General features: G+C 37.0%; 1 protein-coding gene across 1 annotated transcript in view; it reads left to right on the plus strand.

Moving 5' to 3' along the window:
- Positions 1–461: 461 nt before the first annotated feature.
- The window catches only part of ZFC3H1 (zinc finger, C3H1-type containing), a gene marked incomplete at its 5' end in the record, with an annotated part of 31550 nt that continues 11708 nt past the window's right edge, over positions 462–20303 (plus strand). Inside the window, 20 exons of the mRNA XM_009073573.1 lie at positions 462–678; positions 873–1099; positions 2588–2711; positions 3947–4044; positions 5034–5237; positions 5928–6092; positions 7684–7821; positions 8224–8342; positions 8684–8830; positions 10171–10345; positions 10544–10675; positions 11361–11909; positions 11993–12102; positions 13199–13330; positions 14352–14473; positions 15030–15131; positions 15497–15613; positions 16368–16551; positions 18351–18537; positions 18993–19184. Of these exons, the coding sequence (XP_009071821.1) occupies positions 462–678; positions 873–1099; positions 2588–2711; positions 3947–4044; positions 5034–5237; positions 5928–6092; positions 7684–7821; positions 8224–8342; positions 8684–8830; positions 10171–10345; positions 10544–10675; positions 11361–11909; positions 11993–12102; positions 13199–13330; positions 14352–14473; positions 15030–15131; positions 15497–15613; positions 16368–16551; positions 18351–18537; positions 18993–19184 (3441 nt within the window). The remainder of the gene's footprint in view (positions 679–872; positions 1100–2587; positions 2712–3946; positions 4045–5033; positions 5238–5927; positions 6093–7683; positions 7822–8223; positions 8343–8683; positions 8831–10170; positions 10346–10543; positions 10676–11360; positions 11910–11992; positions 12103–13198; positions 13331–14351; positions 14474–15029; positions 15132–15496; positions 15614–16367; positions 16552–18350; positions 18538–18992; positions 19185–20303) is intronic.

Below are 20303 nucleotides of genomic sequence, written 5' to 3' on the forward strand. Positions count from 1 at the left end.
CATAGCAACTTTTCAATATCTGAAAATATATTGAAAGAGTCCCACAAGGGAGCTGGAGAGGGACTCTTTGTTAGGAGCTGCCGTGATGGGATAAGGGGTAATGAGTTCAAACTGAAGAAGGGAAAGTTTAGGTTAGATACTAAAAAAAGCTTTTTAGTATAAGGGTGGTGAGACGTTGTAACAGGTTGCCCAGGGGTGTGGTGGCTGCCCCGACCCTGGCAGTGTTTGAGGCCAGGCTGGATGAGGCCTTGTGCAGCCTGATCTGGTGAGGAGGTGTCCCTGTCCATGGCAGGGAGGGTTGATACTAGATCTGTAAGGTCCGTACCAGCGCTTATATTCTGTGATTCTATGACCAATAAAGTAGGATTTTGAAGCTTTTGGTAAAAGAGTTTGGGACAGACTTAAATGACCTTGTAAAGAAAAAGTTGTTAAATGTTGTTTCTTGACTTTTTGTCTTGTCCTTCTCTTTTCTTCTCAAGAAGCTGTTTGATGATGAGGAAGAGATGTCTGAATTGCAACTTAGGCTTCTTGCACTTCAGTCTGCTAGTAAAAAATGGCAGCAAAAAGAACAACAGGTGATGAAGGAAAGCAAGGAAAAATTAACAAAAACGAAAAGTGTAACACAGAAAGTCAAAGCCAGTGCAAAAGCACATTCAACAAAAAAACCTAGTGCTACAGGTAATAAGTTTAATATTACTGAAATGGCTATCAATGGCATGGCCTCCCCCCCCAAAAAGTTATATGAAATGTTGAGCAATGAGCCTTTAGTCATTCTAAAACCGCATGCAGCTGCTCAAAGCTCTTGAGGAATACAGGATTAGGTGGAACCAATTAGGTAATGTGGAATTAATCACATATCTTTTTATTTAAAGCCAAGCAAACTTTGAAGAAACAGCAGACAAAGACATCAAAGAAGATGCAGCAGCAAAAGGAACTAGACAGGCGTCAAAAAGAGGAAGACCAGAGGAAACAAGAAGAAGAGGAGGAGAGAAGAAAGAGAGAAGAAGAAATCAGAAAAATCAGGGACCTCTCAAATCACGAAGAGCAGTACAATCGATTTATGAAGCTAGTTGGAGGAAAGAGGCAATCGAGAAGCAGGGTAACAAATTTGTTATGTGGTGTTCAGGTGTTACATTTGGGATTCATGAATGATTTCTGTCTTACCAGAACACTGGTTCTGTGTGTCACCATCCCATCTATCTTGCCCCTGTTTTCCCCCCATCTCCTCCCCGAATAACCAAAACAAAACAAGAAAAGAAAAGCTCAAAATATTTCAGTGTTTACAGTGTCTTTATCTCATGCTGGACAGGCATTCCTTTTGGGTTTAGAAAATCAGTTTTGTATGAGTTGTATGCTTGCAAGTCAGTGGGTAAGCATTTTTCTCCTAAAGACGTTTTGAACATCGTTATCAAAGAGCAGTCTGTAATTTTACACTAACCAGTTATTGAAACTTTCTTAGGTTTCTTCTCTCAGTTTTTTCTCCACATTTTCAAACTTTTTTGTCTCTGTACAACTTCAGTGGCCTGCCTCTTTCTAAATGTCATTGGATGTTTCTTTGTAGTATTTTTTAGTTCGTTGAGGCACAACATATGCACAGGCACAAAAGATAATTACTTCAGCTGCATCTTCTTTGATGTCTTGAGCCCCACTACAGGATGACAGAACTGTGTCAAATTTATGAAGTTATGAATAGTTATGAATTATGAAGTTATGAATAGTTACTGCAGTGGTCATCATGCTGCACTTGTAGACTGTTCTCATTCTCTCTATGCTGGTTTGGAAGCAAACCAGTGAGAGACTCCCAAGTCAGAAATACAGTTTAGTAGGGAAAACAAAACAATAAATGCAATAGTGCAAAAAGAAACCACTGACAGAGTCAGAAAGCAACCTGACACCCTGTCAGTCAGGGTGTAGTAGTAGTCCGATTAAATGGTGGCTGCAGTCCTCCTGGAGTGATGGGTCTGTTGGAGCAGTGATCCTGTAGATCTGGTCTTCACCTGAAGGTCCAGCGGCAGCTCTTGTCCTCTGGGAATCCAGCAGGCAAAGAGCTCTGTGCTGGTGCAAACCCCATCTTATATCCCTGTGGGAATGCTTGGTGAAGCATCTCACAATGCTTCTCTGGGTCATGCAGTGGGTCCCTGACAGCCCATTAAACAGGGACAGCCCCTGAGGGAGCCATCAGGGATGAGTCATGGTAGGAGATTATGATCACTGCCCCACCTGCTTTTACAGCTTGTGAAGATGATAATAGAATAGGTACTATTGGTTACACCCTATATTGTAACCTAGGACACTCTTACATAGAGATTAGCAAAAGGTGCTTGAGTAACTCTTGTTCTGTCTCTAAAACATTGGTACATTACAGAAAAGTGTTTCTCCAGCATTAATTCTTTCAGCATGAAAGCAGTACAGCTGTTGCAGTTGGATGGTTGAAGTGCTTTTGTAATTTATGTTATTTAATTATTTTTAATAAAGCAGTTAGAATATGAAGATTTCAAGGGCCTTTCCCCAGAATTTACTTCTAGTTGGTTTGGTCTAAAATAATAATGTAACACCAGTTAAATAAAATACTTTGTTGTCTGTTTAGTCTTCAGATACGGACTTGAGATGGCCTAAGGATAGGCAGCTTACAGAGAGTGCAGGAGGCATATATCAATATGATAATTATGATGAAGTTGCTATGGATACAGATAGTGAAACTAACTCACCAGGTAAGACTTACAGTTTTCTTATGTGGTGATTGGTAAAAATAGGTGAAAAGTACAAAATAACCCATCATTTTAGAAATAAAGTGTTTATTGAGATGTCTCAGTTCTAGAACTAAGATTTTTAAAGTGAGCTAATTCTGTTTTAACGCTGACTCTTTCCACCTCTGCTGCAGTTGTATTTTTAAGATCTCCAGGGTTATGCTGTTCTCATTGCAGTACTGTAGATTTTATTCTTGTACATTCCCAAGCAGCTGTGCAGAAAGTAAGGGCCCCAGGGTGTTGACTGGATAGACAGCAGCTTTGCAAAAAAGCGTCTGGGAATACCAGTGAGTATTGAGTGAAGCAACAGGTATTGGTTATTGGGTCAGCAGTGTGGCTTTGGAGGATAAAGACAAACCACATCCTGCATTGTAGGCAAATGGCTCTGTGCTGGTTCAAACCCCAGGTTATATCCATGTGGGAATGCTTGGAGCCATCAGGGATGGGTAGGAGATAACGATCAGTGCCCAACCTGCTTTAACAGCTTGTGGAGACATTAATAGAATACATACCATTGATTATACCCTACCTTGTAACCTAGAATAGGTGTATTTAAGGTATTTGGATTTCTGTGTTTCATCTGAACATGTAAAGTGTTGAGAAAGCTTCATTAAGCATACTACTTGCTTGACCATTTTTATTCTCATGCTTTTCATCTTCTACCTTTCTTTTTTATTTTACTCATTCCTTTCTTGTCAGCCTTACTATACATTAGTTTGCTAAAATACTGCACCTGCTATTTTGGCTATGTAAGCTACCTGAATCTTCTTCCCTTGATGAAGCATCTCAAGCTCTAGTTTTATGTTTCAGAATTTGGTATTAGCTGTACATTTGGTCTGCTTCTGTTCTATTTGTATTGTATTTTTGATAGCCAGTAATCAGGAGATTAAGTTCTTGTTTAAGAAGGTAAATTCTTGGAAATTAAATCAAATACGAGGGCTGAATCATTACCTTAGCAGTACTGTTTGGCTGTACTTATATTTTGCACGTAAAATAGATAAAGAAAAGGTAACCATTCTTTTTATATACATATTATGTAAGAAATAAGTGCATTGTGCTATGTCTGGTGTTGGCTTTCAAATTGGTGCATCATAAAAATATTTGTCTCCTGGTACATTGTCGGTCAAGGTATAAGTGTGAGTTGCTGTTTAGTAAATACCTGTCAGATTTCTTACACACAGTATTTTTTTAAATTATAGCTTCTTCCCCAGTGCAGCCTCCTTTCTTTGAGTGTCCAGTAGGATATTTTCCACCTCCAGTACCACCAATTTCCTTGCCACTACCTCCTCCAATTCCGGTAAGTAACCTTGAAAGGAATATGCTTTTGAAAATGCTGAAAGTTCTCATTTTGTATCTTATTTCCAGTGCTAAATTTACAATTAAATTTAGATTCTGTTTTTGATACACTTCCTTATTTGATTTCCTTGAACTATTTGTTAGACTTGTGGTTGCTTTTTAAAAACTCTTAATTTTAGCTATTTTTATGGCTGATCCAATTCCTGTTTAGTGGAAGTTTTTCTTGTGGAACTAAAATTTTCTCTTCATTGTTAGAGCAATGCGGTTTTATAACAGAAAGCAAAAATTGTCTGTAGCACATAAGGAAAAAGAACAAATTGGAATAGTTAGCATAAGGCAACTTTGCCTCTTACCTCTAGGCCGTTTGTATAGATAAGCTTATTCTCTTACTTGTTACCTAGAGGGGGGGAAATCCAAAAATAAAGCTTACCAGTCCCTCTTCCAAGCTTTGTGGTGTTTTGACTATATGTTGTCTGTCTCCTTACCTGAGAGTCCACATGGGAGTTGAATTAATGTGGGGGTTTTTTTTCCCCTCTGATTTTCTTCACTGAATGATTGTTTCTCTTAGTAAAGCAGTAGAAAATTGCTGTTCCCTCTCATGACAGCTTCTGAATTTTTGACTAAGGGAAATTCTGTAATTTTGTAGCTAAGACAAATTCATAAAACTGCTTAAAGACTGCTGGCCAACCATATTTCTGTGGCTAGGCTATCTCTGGTTCAAAACTCTCATTTACATTTAGTTTGTGTGCCTCCACAGCTTTACTATCGAAGTATAACCTTGTTGTTTCCATTAACCTCTTTGAGTAATTAATAATTGTTTAGTGTCGGAGCCTTTGACACTTACCTAAATGCAGTTTGAATTTTAATTAGACTGATGCAGTTGAAATTACTTTTAAACCATGAAACAAGTTATGTCTCAGGCTCTGCTAAGTAGTCATAAAGCAGTAGTCATTTTCAGATTTCTAACCCGTGTCTTACTTTTTTTCTTAGCCTGTGCCGTCCTTGAGTCATCTTTACATGGAGGGTATTTCTTGTGTTTCTCTTCAGCCACCTCCACCCCTTCCCCCTCTCCCCCCCGAAGAGCCTGAACAGCCACCGAAACCTCCATTTGCTGATGAGGAAGAGGAAGAGGAGATGCTCCTAAGAGAAGAATTACTCAAGTCTCTAGCCAACAAACGTGCTTTCCGCGCTGAGGTACTCCTTTGGTTTTTGATTGCCTCTAGATGGCGATCTTGACCAAAATTTAAATGTGACCTGCTAAGTGAGGATTATAGGGGGTTTCTGCTGCCTTTCTCATGACTTAGTTAAAAAAAAGGTCAGCAAAAACGTCTCTGAATTTCCATCACCCTCTGCTCCCCAAAAAGAGGCTGGAACAAAAGCCAGCCTGGAGCACCCTTTGAATTGTTATTTGCAGCATGCCGTTTATTTCTGAAGGAATTAAGAAACTTCAAGATAGTGAGAATCAGGGAATGGGAGGGTTTATTACTTATCAGCCATCAGTTAGAAGCAAGACACATAGCTGTTTCAGCCTTCTAGCAAAAGGAGTTAGGAGAGGTTAACTCTTTTGGTTTTTTTGTTGTTTTGGGTTTGTGTTTTTTTACATGAGAAGACAAGTTTGTGGTTTTGAAAGTTAGGATTGGTTTTGTCCTTTTTAAAAGGTCACCATCTTTTGCAGTTGCCCTGTGAATAACTGGAATATTCTTTTGTGCCTTTTTGATATTAGTGCAGAATTGCAACATTTGTCTAATACATTTGGATAGTCTGCCTAAATCATAATTTCAAGTTCCAAGACTTGTATGAAACAATTTCATTTATGTTTGTCTTTTTGAAATAGCTGTGTATGGCGTGTATTTGTAAGACCATATTTTTGTTCTATTTTGTTAGGAAACGTCAAGTAACAGTGGTCCACCTTCACCTCCTGTTCCAGATAACTTGCAGTCTGTGCCAAGAAGCAATCTGACTGCTGTCAGTATTAATACTGTGACTCAGCCACGGGTACAAAATAAAAAGTTTGTTAGAGGTCCGAGGCTCCCACGGGCAGTGATCACGGTAAGGAAATATTGGTGCTTTCTGTTAATAAGATCGTGAGTTGAAGTTGGTTTTGGTTCAAGTGAACAGCAGACTCAGATTTTCCAGTGATACAGCACAGGACAGTGGAGGTTCAGTTAAATATTGTATTATTAATAACTTTGATAATCCATACGCACTTCTAGAAAGAATTTGACGTTTAAGTAAAAACAGCTTAAGAGATCATCAAAATCTGCCAGAATTCAGTAAACTAAGAGATTGTAAATATAGTTCAGTTATTTTCTTTTCCAGATTAGCACACTGTTGCCAAAAAAACGTACTCTTGCTCTTCTTCTTGCTCCTGGCCAGTTGATGTCTCCTTTCCTTTAAAGTGGGGTCTGTAGCATCAGTCCCATTGCTTAACTTACTCAACATGTTGAACGGGTTAGAAAAGTAACCTTTGTAGAGGGAAAAGTAATTTTCCTTCTAGAGAGAGCTGAATTTTTTCAGTGAACAATGTGTGTGTGTGTGTCAGAGCTAGCAGTGCAGGTGGAGGAGAATATTTGGGAGGAGAGGACCAGTACCTTGGTCTGTTTTCTTGCATCAACATAAACTGCAATTTCACCTACCTATGTTACGGTAGTGCAGAAATGCTGCATCATGTATGTAGTACATTCAGAAGTAGTAGATATGAATGACCCATATTTTATGAATTGTCAAAAAGAACCAGTTGTGAAAACTGGGTATTTTTCATTTCAAAAAAGCAGGGGAGTTTTGGTGGGGTTAATGCTGTAAAAGACACTTAGAGCTTTGAAGGGGGTCTGTCCTGAGGTAAAGGTTAAATGTATAACTGCAGTTGTCCAGGCCTACAGTGGAAGCTCAGAAGAGCAGAGCTGGAAATGTGAACTAAGTTGCTTTCTTTTCAAGCTGTAACTCCAGAGCGTTGGAGGCTAATCTAAATTGTCTGCTTGTTTCTGCATCTTTCTTTGTGCTGGAAATGGCAGTTATCTGATATTCAGTGAGCTTTTTAAGTTAGTGATGTTGGTAAAAAGTGACAAATCTTGCTTCATCTAGTCTTTACATTCTGTTGGTGTTCTGCCAATATAAGTGCCTGAGCAGCTAAGGTCAGTTGAGCAGTAAGGTCAGCTGAGTATAACAGTATAACCAGAGGCATCATGACTGTGCAGCAGAAAGATGAGGAAATTTTGGTATGTCTGCCACAGCATTTCTAATCTAGATTTGATTGATTGTTACTTCTGTTCCTTAAAATTTGCTTGCAAATGATAATAATTTTAATTACAATTTAAATAATTCATCAAGTATAGGAGTTAGAGGTTTAGATTTATATGCTATGACCATGAAGACACAAATATGCTGCAGATACTTGAGAATAGGTTGAAAGTGTAGGAGTACCTTTCATATCACAGTATCAAGGATGCCTACTTTATTGTTATCTTGTAGTGGAAATGTACAAATGCCTTTTTTTTTTTTTTTCTTAGAATGTGGAATTGGTGTGCTATGATTACAGAAGGAGTTAGCCTTCTTTTTCTGTTCTGCTGAATACATGCTCAGTTATACTCTTATCTCTAACTTTTTCTTCTTTCTGTAAAATTTTTTTTACACTCTTCCACAGCTTCCAAAACACAACTCTGTTGTGGTTACATTAAATGACTCGGATGACAGTGAATCTGATGGAGAGCCATCCAATTCAACTAGCAGTGTGTTTGGAGGGCTAGAGTCTATGATAAAAGAAGCAAGGAGGAATGTTGAGGTAAACACCATCAGCAGTCAGTGGGTTTATTTTGTAATGATTGTGCTTTGTATATGGAATTTAAACTGTAGAATTTGGTCAAGAAATACTGGATTGCATCAGAAATGGACAAGAGTGAGTACATAACTCTTGCCTGGACAATTACATTGTGATTTGGTTTGTATGAGCAAATAAAATGATTTTTCATTAAGATGACATACTGAAGATAGAATTGGTAATATATTTTGGTTTAATTTTTTCTGTTACAATTCATTGTATCTTTAAGCAGAAAAATACTAGCTTAAAAGATTTTATTAGCCTTGAACACCTTAAGTTTGTGCTGAAATGCCCCTTAAAAATACTAGTTGATAGCTGTATTTTATACTAGTGTGACTGGTATTATCTTGAACCTCATTGTAACAGGCATCAAAAATCAAAGCCCCTCCAAAATCAGAAAAAGAAAATGATCCAATGAGAACTCCAGAGGCTCTACCAGAAGATAAGAAGATAGAATACAGACTTCTAAAAGAAGAGATTGCCAGGTACAGCTGAGTTTAATTGTTAATGTACAGTGTGTAGTATTTGTAGTCTACTAGTCTAGTTTTGTAACTGGAAGGAAACTTTGAGTTTGGAAACCTTTCCAGTACCTTCAGTTCCCCCTCCCCTTTCAATTGTAAGTACTACAGCACAGAAGTCTAAAGAAAATACTTAGATTTTAACTGACTAACAGTAGCTGATTGCAGTTGTGGAAAGTACTTGGTTTTTTTTAACTTGAAATCTTGTCCTGCTACTCTTTTGAAGATTTTAAAAGTATTGGGAGTAAACATCAAAATGAATGTTGAAACTGCTGAACATCTTTGCTTTTAAACGTTTTCTGTTTTAGTCGTGAGAAGCAGCGCTTAATTAAGTCTGATCCACTGAGGAACAATTCATCCCCTGCAAATTCTGATGGTGAAGTTGATGGAATTGGGAGAATAGCAGTAGTGACAAAACAGGTCACAGAAGCAGAAGCAAAGCTTAAGAAAAACAGGTTTGTATTTTACTGTCCTAAGTCCTACTGTGTTTGCTTATCAGGATGAAAATGGTGAACTGTTTGAATGTGTAGCATTTGAAATACAGCGAACGATTGGTTTCCTGTTGTCTTGAGTATTCAGTCCTGAATTCTATTGCTGTGCAAAGGGAATTGTGTTGTAGTGCCAGTGTGGTGTTGGATGATAAGTTTTAAGTATGATTTCTCATGCTGTTTTGAGCTATGTAGTGTTCAGCTATATTTAGTGACTAGAATATAATGTGTGCCACCTAATAACTCTGAAAAATGAGAAAATGAGTTTACACTACCTGGTACACCTTGAGGGTAGCATATTTCAGTGGGTTATGATTGAGTAGTCAGGCATTGGAATGGGCTGCCCATGGAGGTGGTGGATTCACCATCCCTGGAGGTTTTCAAGATGAGACTGGATGTGGCACTTAGTGCCACAATGACAGTAGGGTTGGACTCGACCTTTGAGGTCTCTTCCAACCAGGTTGATTCTATGATGTATATATGTATTAAAAAATGGATGTTTCTGCAGAATAGATATGCTGTTTGGAGCTTTTTCTGTCTCACTTTTCTCTTTGAGCCATGCCTCTTCTGTGTTTCTCACCCTTTTTGCAAGTTACTGTGAGAAGTATAAGTGCTTTGCATGCCATTTTTGTCTTCTGTTGCCACTTGATTATTTCTTTGTGGTCTTGTGAACAAACTGGTTTGAGGTCAGTCATCAGCTGAGGGACATTCTTCCCTCCTCCCTGTATTCACACCCATCTAAGTGTTTATCTTGTTTCCTTTAATGCATGGCTTTTTCTGTTTATCTACTCTGCTATGGTCCCATAATATTACCGTTTGTAATCTGCCCTAAGGAGCGTATGCCTGTTTGTACCCTGAGAAGGAACTGGGTTGTTACTTAGCAGAAAGCAAGAACATGTGTGTTTTAAATGTCATAACGTTGGAAACAGTGTTCAGGATGCACCATTTGCTTACCTTCCCCTGTCCTTGTAACTGGAATGTTCAGCTGCATTATACTGATGTGCTGAACTTGGGGTACTGAAACCTGCTCTAACTCTAACCTGTACTAACAATGTCTATTGTCTTAGGAATGCTAAGACTATCTGGAGAAACTTAGATTGTTGTTAGCTGATAAGGGACAAGATAACTAGGGTTTCTTAGATAACTAGGGTTATCTTAGATAACTAGGGTTTCAGAGAAGCTATTGTTGTTAGCTGATAAGGGACAAGAGCTGTGTTCTTAGATAACTAGGGTTTCAGAGAAGCAGTGATGGCTGTGAGAAGTTTCCCTTTGGAAAAAATTTTGTTACATGCCTTTTCTACTTCTAGATTGCTGCTGCTGAAGGATGAATCTGTCTTGAAAAATTTATTGCAACAAGAGGCCAAGAAGAGAGAGAATGTTAGAATTGCTGAAAATAAAATTAACAAACTGGCTGAACAGCTACAAGCAACAGAGAAGATCTTGAATGCTAATAAGGCGTTTCTCAAGAGGCTCCAGGAACATGTAATTCGCATTCTGAAATGTTTGTTTCCTAGAGCTGGAGATCTTGAAATGGGAAGCCTGATTTTTGTAGGCAGTAGGCTTTCTTTGAATTAATCGTTAATTAATTCCTATCTAGTGTAATTCCATCTCGTTATTTTATTAAGTGGTCATATCTGTAAAATTGCATCTTACTGTAGTATTTCTTTTTTATGTTTTCAGATTCATAAAGTTCAACAACGAGTTACAGTAAAAAAAGCTCTGGCATTAAAATATGGAGAAGAACTTGCTCGAGCAAAAGCAGTAGCAAGTAAGGAAATTGGGAAACGAAAACTAGAGCAAGACCATCTTGGAGTAAGTCAGCATGCTGTTAAACCAAACTGTATTTGAAAAGCAGTAGCAATTTTGATTAAGAAGCTTAGTTCAAATGGAATTTCAGGAAAACTTTTCAAAAGCACTGTAGGAAATCTTCTGATTGGTTTCTTACGTTTTTGACAAGTCAACAAAAAAGGCATTAATGATTTGGAAAAGAAAAAAGCCTACATTTCTATGCTGGGGCAATGCCATTAATAGATAAATAATAAGAGGAACTATATTCATACAAAGGAAGGAACTACTTTACTGTCTGTAGACATCAATGCTTGTTAAAAGTATCAAGCAAAATTGCTGAAGGAGAGGTGTCTGATACTGTTTTGAAAAACAAAATATGGAAAAACAAGGCTAAAATGTTTTTGTAAACTTCTTTGTGTTCCCACTCCCAAGACACTGGTTTTTATGGCTCACCTTTTAAATGTGGCCAGAACTTCTGTTGCAGCCCTGTACATGATGTAGGTTAATTTTTATCACAAAACCTGCAAACCTGCCTGTTGAATTATGGCAAACTTCTTCATGGTTTTTCTGCTGTTTGTTGACATCTTGAGGCAAGATTTTAAAATATGCTTTTATAATCTCTGAATTAAATACTTTGCCTATGTTTTTGCCTCCTGTGAATAGATCAGTAGATGAGAAAATGAAATAAAGGGTATTTTTTTCTTTTCAGCCAAGCAAAATGTTGAAGTTGGAGAACTCCCCTGCATCAAGTCCAAAAAAGCATTCAGCAGAATTGATTGCACTAGAGAAAAAACGACTACAGCAACTAGAGTATGAATATGCTCTAAAGATTCAGAAATTGAAGGAGGCCCGTGCACTTCAAACCAAGGAACAATCAAATATCACACCTCATGCAGAAGAGGAATCTGAGTTTACGTTACCTCAGCCATCGCTTCATGACCTCACACAGGACAAATTGACTTTGGACAGTGAAGAAAATTACTTTGATGATGAAGTTCTGTCTAATTCAAATCGAGAACGAAGGAGATCTTTCAGAGAATCTAATTCTTTCACTAAACCAAATCTTAAACACATGGACACTCCAAAACAAGAAACTAAAACGAAACTTTCTAAAAAGGCTTCAGAAGAGCCTGAGCTGTTCCTTGGGTTGAATGTTGATGAACTGAAAAAACTTTATGCTAAAGCTGACAGCTTGAAAGAGCTGCTAATGACAAGTACTGCCTTTATAGTACCTAAGGAGGATCTGTTGTGTGGTCAGGTAAATGCTTTAAAACTGAATATGAAGCTGGTCTTTATTAGGTGGTATTGCATTTGCTCTATATCTGTTTATCTGTTTCACAGGAAATTTCAGTGGACGTGGATTTTTTTGCACTGCAAAATAAACAAGCTGAAGCAAAACCATTTCCATTTGGACCGTATCATAGTCCGCTTCTAGTATTTAAGTCCTACAGGTATGAAGACTGTAGCAGCTCTTTGATATATGTGTGTTTGTGTTCTTGTTCAAGTATTATTCACTGCTCTTCCTTAATAGTCAGGCATGTACAGAAGGACAACTATCCTTAAACAATTTTGTCTAGTTTGGGGAATCTAATGATTTTAGTTACTTTTTCTGGTATGCAGAAGGCCTTAGTTTTTGTGCAGCATGCTGCTTTTACATTATTTTGCATACTGTTTTCTGCACCTGAATTGTTGTTTGGTATAGCTGAATTAGAAAAGAACAGTTAAGCATTTGAAAACATGATTTTTATATCTAATATGAAGCAATGCAAATCCGAGAAGTGTATTTCAATTTTGTGGTCTTTGAACTTGGCTAGGATTTACATGGAGTTGAGACTGTGCCAGTCATCTATTTTTGGATTCCTGCTCAGTGCAAAGAAGCATGACCAGAGTGATTCATCTTGACTTGAAGCTAACACCTGCAAGTGTAATCAATTTGTCACATCTGTCTTTTGACTAAAGAGAACTTCATTCCTACAGATTAAACTGTAGAAAACAAAAGTCTGGAATTTAAACTGAACCAGTTGAATTCTACCATGTACTTCATGTTTTTTATTTCTATGCTCATAAGTAGCAGAGGATGGAGGATGCCATTTCTACAGGAATATTCATTTTAACTTCTTGTAGGTTATGACTTCAGTTCCTGAAGGAGCTTGAAATCCCAAAATTGATGTAATCAAACTTCAGCTAAAGATTTAAAATATGCATTAGTCTGCTCAGCTCAGACTGGATTTTGTTTGTTTATACATTCTAAAATCTGACTGGTTTTTTTCAGTTTCTTCAGGTTAACTGTTCTCTTTATACTTCTATTTGACATTAATCTTACGTTGACTAGAGCAAGAGATTTTCTAGAAACTACTGACATTCAATTTCAGCAGTTTTTGTACCCTTCCTCTTAGCTCATAGGTTACTGATACTTTTGGTTAGTAGCGGGGTTTGGGAAATAAAGAGATTTAATACAGAAAACAAATTATTGTAAATTTTTTTTTTTTTGGAAACTGATATCTTGCCTTGTACGCTTCGTCACAGTAATTCACTGTTTCCTTTTAGGTTTAGTCCGTATTTTCGAACGAAGGAAAAGCTGTACCTCAGTTCAATAACTTATAGCAATATGATTGAGCCAAAACAGTGTTTCTGCCGTTTCGATTTAACAGGCACATGTAATGATGATGACTGTCAGTGGTGAGTTCTTTTTCATTTTCTTCATTTCAACTAACTCTCTCTTCTAGATGTCTGACCCTGAGTCTGAAATAAGGATGTTTTTCATTTTTTGAAAGGTCTGGATATATGATCTAATGCACAGGTTCTAGACAAGGTTGTTTTTAACACCCTGTTGTAGATACTTAGTTGTCAGGAAAAGAAAATGCTTTCATCTAAGCCATGAAGAGAGGAGGCTCTTTACATGTAAATTTAGAAAAGTAATATGGTTTCTGAGAGAATATTTCACCTTTTGGTTGCATAGTAATTCAGGTGGGACTGGTTTCACTTTATAGCTTCAGCATACACCCCATCATAGAACCTCGGGTTGCACACTAGAGATGGATCATGTTGCTAACCTAATTAAAGCATATACCAAATAAATGATTAGGTGAAAAATAATACTATTGTAGTAGTGGAATTCTAGCTTTCTGGGAAAATACTGGCTAAGTTTGTTTCTTTGAGGCCCAGTATTTTACTAAGAAATCATTTGTTTAAGTGTTGTGCAGTGTACTTAAAAATGGGTATGAATTGGTCAGAAATAAGCTCAGTTTGGGAACTTATGACTACTGGGAAAATATAGTAGGAATGAACTTAAGTTCTTTTGGTTTTGCCATTTTCAGTGGCAGACAGCTTTTTGGGTTGGCCTTTAGCTGTCATCAAAGCATCGCTTGATTCTTTGAAATACAGTGGTACTTAATTCTTATAACTACCTTACTTGAATTGAAAAGTTCTAAATACGGTGGTTTTGTGTTAGTGCAAAATGAGTGTGTAGAGGTTGATTTTAAAGACAAAGGCTATAGTGAAATAATGCCTAGGATTAAGCTGCTGATCCAGGCATAAGTTCAGAGAGGGCCCAGATGTATCTAACTGAAATTTCAAAGCAAGCTGTAGTGTTTTCTATGGGTATATCTCTTTATGCTTCATCTAAGGTGTGTACTAAACAAACATTATTATTAATTTGTTGATGTGATAAATGTAGTAATTGCTTGTTTGTTTGTTTTAGGCAGCACATGAAAGACTGCACTCTTAGCCGTAAGCAGCTGTTTCAGGATATTCTGTCTTACAATTTAGAACTGATTGGCTGTTCAGAAAAAAGCACTGATGAGGAAATCAGCACTGCCACAGGTTTTTAAGTCTTTTGTTCACTTCTGTATACAAAGATTCATTTCTGAAGGGAATGGCTTCATTAAAAACTCTGGGGGCAAGAACTTTGATGTGAAGCAATATGTGAGTTACAGCTGTATGAAAAAGGAGCTTTCTTCAGTTGTCCAATTCAGTCCCTTGTTGTGGGTAGTTACCTTAGTGTCTTTACAAAAACAAAAAAAATAGTATCAGTGGTCTGAGGAACATTTCACTCAAAAGAAAAAAGAAGCATTGCTGGGATGCAGAGGATTGGGGAGCAACAAGCATGGAATCTTTCTCTCCTTTAGTTCTTTCTAGAACTACTGGACAGGTGTGTTTTCAGTGGAGCTGGAATTTTATAACAAATTTGCCTATAGGCAAAATTGACAAACAGAATGTTTTGATTTCTTTCATTCCTTCATGCCAATGTGTTAAATTACCATACTGCATGAAGCAGTCATATTGCATGAATTCTGTATAGATTGTGGTAAATCACTGTTAAGTTACTTTTCCATTTTCAATTATATGTTTACCAAATCTACAAATACTCTTGTTGCAGAAAAATATGTTGAAAAACTTTTTGGTATAAACAGAGACCGTATGTCAGTGGATCAGATGGCTGTTCTTCTGGCCAGCAAGGTCAATGAGAGTAAAAGTCACAGTAAGTAACTTGGTATATTAAATATAATTTAGATTCACTTCTAAAAATTATGTAAGTACCTCAATGATTTTGTAAACAAGAATATGTTTTTGTTGTTGCTTAGTTTATTTATCTCAGTATTATAAATTTTGATTATGGTAAATTAAAGGCAACAGTTTGTTTTATGGCAATAATAGAATAGTTTTGGAGTCAAATTTGGAGAAATGACTTAAGCACTTGAACACAATAAGTTTTAAATAAGTAGTGTTGAAATTTATGCACTTGTATTGTGCTCACAGATTTTTCTCATCTAAAATCTTAATTAGCAAAAATGTTTTAATCTTAAATACAGAAAAGTAAAAGATTTCTACTACGCTTGTTTGCAGCACCTCCACATACAACATGGAAAGAGAAAAGGAAATGGAGACCGAAGTACTGGAGAAAACCTCTGTTAGATAGTAGCAGCAGTGAAGAGGAACAGTTTGTTGGACCTATTAAATATGGTAATCTGGAGATGTGGTATCCATGAAAAAAGAGTGTGGGAGGAAAATACCAGCCTCTTCCCAACACCTGATTTTTAAAATGGTTCTTAAAGAAACCAGTGCTTTTGATAGCTCTCTTGACTTCATACTTTTGCAACTGGAAATTAAGGTGGAAGGAGCATTTCCTTAGAATGCTTCAGCTTGACCCACATACCATTAGGATTTTTTAGAATTTTTATTCCACCCACCCAGAACATTAAGTAGTAAAACTTCATGTGTTTGGTTATCTAAAATTTGTAGAGAGTTAGTGTTTGGTGTGAGGTTAATGGTTAAAAAAGCTGCTGTTAAGCAGCATTTGTGACTTGGAAGCGTGGTGAAGCGGCAGGAACCTGACTGTCCTTCCATGTGACTCATGGAACTATGAGCTTTAGGATTTGTTAGCAAGGACTTTTAGAGACTCAGAATTGAGAATTTTTTCTTTGTCAAATCTGTCTAGTTCGTTAATGCTTCCTAGTGAACTGCTTTAGTTGGTGTCTGTGGATCAGAGCAGCGTTTTGCTGCTATTCCTTTCATTCCTTCCCGTTGGAAATACAGCCAGTTCTCTACAGACAGCGCAGTTCTAAGTTTCTAGAGGTTGTTGAAATAACCATATGTTGTTCTAGTCAGTGGCTGTACTTGAAATATATAAATGCCACATCTTGTGTGAGTTCCAGTCTTACAGGTCACTTCTGTTTTGAAAATAAACTTTTTTTTTTTTAATATATAATATTTGCAGCCCATCCCACAGAACATAAAAAAAGGATTCCAGTGCTTGATGCTGTGGTGACTCCAGATGATGTCCGGTATTTCACAAGTGAGACTGATGACATTTCCAACTTAGAAGCAAGTGTCCAAGAAAACCCCTGTGATGTACAGCTTTGGATTAAACTTGCATACAAATATTTGAATCAAAGTGAAGGGTATGTTTGATACATTTCAGGTTTGATTCTAGACACTTGCTAGATTTAGGTTTGATTTACCTGTGCTGCTGTGATCAAGTTATGTTTTTGATGTCAAAGAACTTCCATCAACAATGCCATAAACAATTTATTACTTAAAAGCAGATTAAAAAATAAATCAGATTAAATTTCCTATTGTATGTAGTATAGCAGATGAGTAATAAATTACATTGACAGTTTGTCTTTGGGTAGGTTCTGATTTGGAATGGAAGTTGATGGAAAGTACTGTGGGTGAAATCATTGTTCATGTTGGAAAAGTGCACAACCTAATGTTTTATAAAATTACAGTGGAACGTTGTACTTCCAGGGATAAAGTAATGGATAAAGTAGTTCCTCCTCTACCGAGTGAATGTTGGAGTAATGCTTGAAGTTACTTTAATCAGAAAGCTCTCTTGTAAGAACAGTTCTGCAAGGTGGTTTTATTCCTGTAGAAATGGTCCAACTGAGCACTCAGTTTCCTATTTTGTAATTTTGTAACTTTTGGATTTCTAATTTTCCTCTAGCTTCTGTTTCTTAAAATTATACTGCAGAGTACCATGTTTTTATTGGCAATCAGATCATTTCAGTAGGAGTTCTGTCGTGGTTTCATCCTTTGTGATGATTGACTTCAGTTTTAGTAGGGAGGTACTGACTTAAGCAACTGCAGCAGGGAGGAAAGGGAATGAAGAAGAGCATATCTGCTTTAAAAACCTTGTTTAAACTGTGAATAATGGCAAATGTAGCAAAAGATCAGTTTTGCTATATCAGGAACAGCCTGAACACTTGAAGGGATAGAACTGGGAGGCCAGTACTCAAAATGCAACCAGCAAGTGGCAGCGTGAGAAGAAGCACACTTCCTAAATATAAGTGTACTTGGGAAATGACCAGGAAAAGAAAGGAGAAAATCTAAGGGAAGACAGTGCTTCATTTCTTAAAACAGCCACTTTCCCCAGCCCCCTTTCCTCAGTACTCCTAAGAAACTTGAGTTGTGGACTAAGTGACAGTGGTGATAGAAGGCGTTGGAAAAGTTTCAGATTTATACAGGGTTAACCGTGTTAGTTTTATTTTGGGGGTTGTGTTCTTCCTCTCATAAATGTCCATGCAAGATAATTTCTAAAGGTGTTTTCAGATTAAATGTGACATCAGAAGTGTTCTGTGGTTTTAGGGAGGTTGTTTATTAATTAATGCTCAGCTTTGTGGTTTGCAGCATAGTCAGTTATTTGAGCTAATCTTGTATTACTTTGTTGGTGTATCATGATAGTTATCTCAAAAAGTAAAATCTCATTTCTTTAATGGTTTAGAAGCAGAAAAAATCTGCATGAAATTAATAGAAATATGAAATAAAAGCTTATGTTTAATGACTGTAGAAAGTAAATTAAATGTGACAAAATATTGCTACTTTACTAAGCCTTTGAAATTTCTAGTGAAGTTTTTAAGCTTGTATAATATAAAAGCCTTTATGTTTGCAGCTTGAGAGCGTCACAGATGAATCTTACTCATTTTCAATTAAATTGGACTCTTACTTGAATTGATGTTCTTTTCCTAGAATACTTACTTTTCTATGCACTATGATAATTGCAGTTAATAACCTTTGAAGAATGAAAACTTAATGCAGTTTTGAAATTGCATAGTAAAGGAAACATGTTTAAAAAAGAAAAGATTGCTGACCATGTGTCGCCTCTGTTCTAATTCAGAGCATCCATTTTTATATTTGATATTGTGTAAGTCATAATACTAACACAGTTGATGTGAGATCTTTTTAAATTTTTTTATTTTTGCAGCTCATCATCTGAGTGTTTAGATTCTACTTTAAATGTTTTGGCTCGAGCCCTTGAGAACAACAAAGAAAATCCTGAAATTTGGTGTCATTACCTCAGACTCTTCTCAAAAAGAGGAACCAAGGAGGAGATACAGGAAATGTGTGAAACAGCAGTGGAATATGCTCCCTCTTACCAAATCTGGTGGACAGTAAGTGTAAAAAAAGTACATGTGAAATGTTCCTGTAAGTGTACATTTTTTTTATTGTACGAAGCCAGTATGTGTAACAGAGAAAGTGTGAAATGAAAAGTGCTGCAGAGTTTGAAAACTCAAAAGTTGCTCAGAAAATGAAGCAACTCAAGTTCTGCTTGCAGGTAAGTTGTAGAAACAATCACTTTTCCTCAGGTAATAAAAGTTACTTAAAATTAAGATGATACATTGCTTATTTTCTGTTACTTAAGCTTGCAAAATTTGACTATTTGATCTTGAATATGTAAACAGTATCTTTTGAGGTTTAATATGAAAGTTTGGTGTGAGGGAGAGAAATAGGGTTCATACGGTAATGAAAGACATTATTCAGAGTTTGTTAATTGTGTAATTTTTAAACTTTAACCTAGAAACTACTTGCGTTCTGATTGTTATTAATATGAATTATTTCTCTCTAGTTTCTGAATTTGGAGAATTCCTTTGATGGAAAGGACTATGTATGTGGGAGGATACTACAGTTCCTAATGGAAGTGACGGGGGGAGGAGAAAATCCAAATCTTGTGTCCTTTCAGCTGCTGGAGACTCTCCTCTACAGAGTTCACCTAAGCCTGTTTACAGGAAGATATCAAAATGCTCTTGTTCTGCTGCAGGTAACTTCCAGGTTACAGCCCGAGGAGTGCCTTCATGTCTTCAGCTGTTCAAATGCCTGTAACTGATAGTGTCAACTCCAGGAGAATTTCTTCAGCAAAGAGAGACTTCTCTCTTTGAGATATGAGATATCTCTTTTGAGATATGAAGCTGTTGTAGAATCTAGATAGACCTCTAAAGGTTTTGCTATGTCTTTTGCGTTGTTTGTGCAGCTAATAGACCACTATATCTTATAATAATTCCCAGGGCAATGCTTTTGTGATTTCTGGTAAGCCATAGAACACTTCTCTGCAGTGAAGTGCCTGTGAGTAACGTATTGCCTCAGGTATTCAAAATTGCTGCAGAAATTATAAAATCTGTAGTTCTTGGGAAAGAACATAGCATGATGTTATCTAACAGTGTTGCCCTGCTCTCAAATCTGGAGACTGTTAAATCAGATTTTATTGCTCACACAAACTCCCAAAGTCGTTGAGTTATCTCATGCTTTTATTGAGACTTTAGAAAGAACTTAGATCACAGTTAGTGTTGCATAGAGGGCAGCAGTGGTGGCCAAGGGTGAGTAGCAGTGCAGTGCTGACATCAGCTGGTACAGAAGTGGCAGCTGCTATAGCTCACTGGCAGGTGGTTTCCAACCTACTCACAGGTGGCACTTGCTGCAGCCTAACATGTTCTTTAGGGCTTGAGATCCTCAGACTCTTGGCTGGCTCTGCAGTCAGTGCTGTGCTGGCTTCCCCATGTGTACTGAGAAACCTAACTGAATGTTTGACTGAGTGAGCAAAAAAAGAACAGAGGGAAGAAAAAAGCTCACTTTGTGTCAAATCGACATGGAAATCCAGTGTATATGGGAGAATAATATTTTAAAAAATTAAAAAATGTTTACTTTGTGATGATGCTTTGGAGAAAGGTAAGGGAAACTAATCCATGTTAATCTGAAATGTGTAATTGAAAAGCATGTCTTGGGGAGAGATTATTTAGCCATATTTAAGAGAAAACAATTTCTAAGTAACTGCTACTTTGGAGTAAATAGCATTGTGCCTCTGAGGAAAACTTAAAGCAATTTTTTGAAGAGTGAATAAGTGGTTTTGAAACACCAGGTTTTGTCTACTTCAGGACATGTATCC

Source organism: Acanthisitta chloris, unplaced genomic scaffold (assembly GCF_000695815.1).
Source record: "Acanthisitta chloris isolate BGI_N310 unplaced genomic scaffold, ASM69581v1 scaffold21524, whole genome shotgun sequence".
NCBI lineage: Eukaryota > Metazoa > Chordata > Aves > Passeriformes > Acanthisittidae > Acanthisitta > Acanthisitta chloris.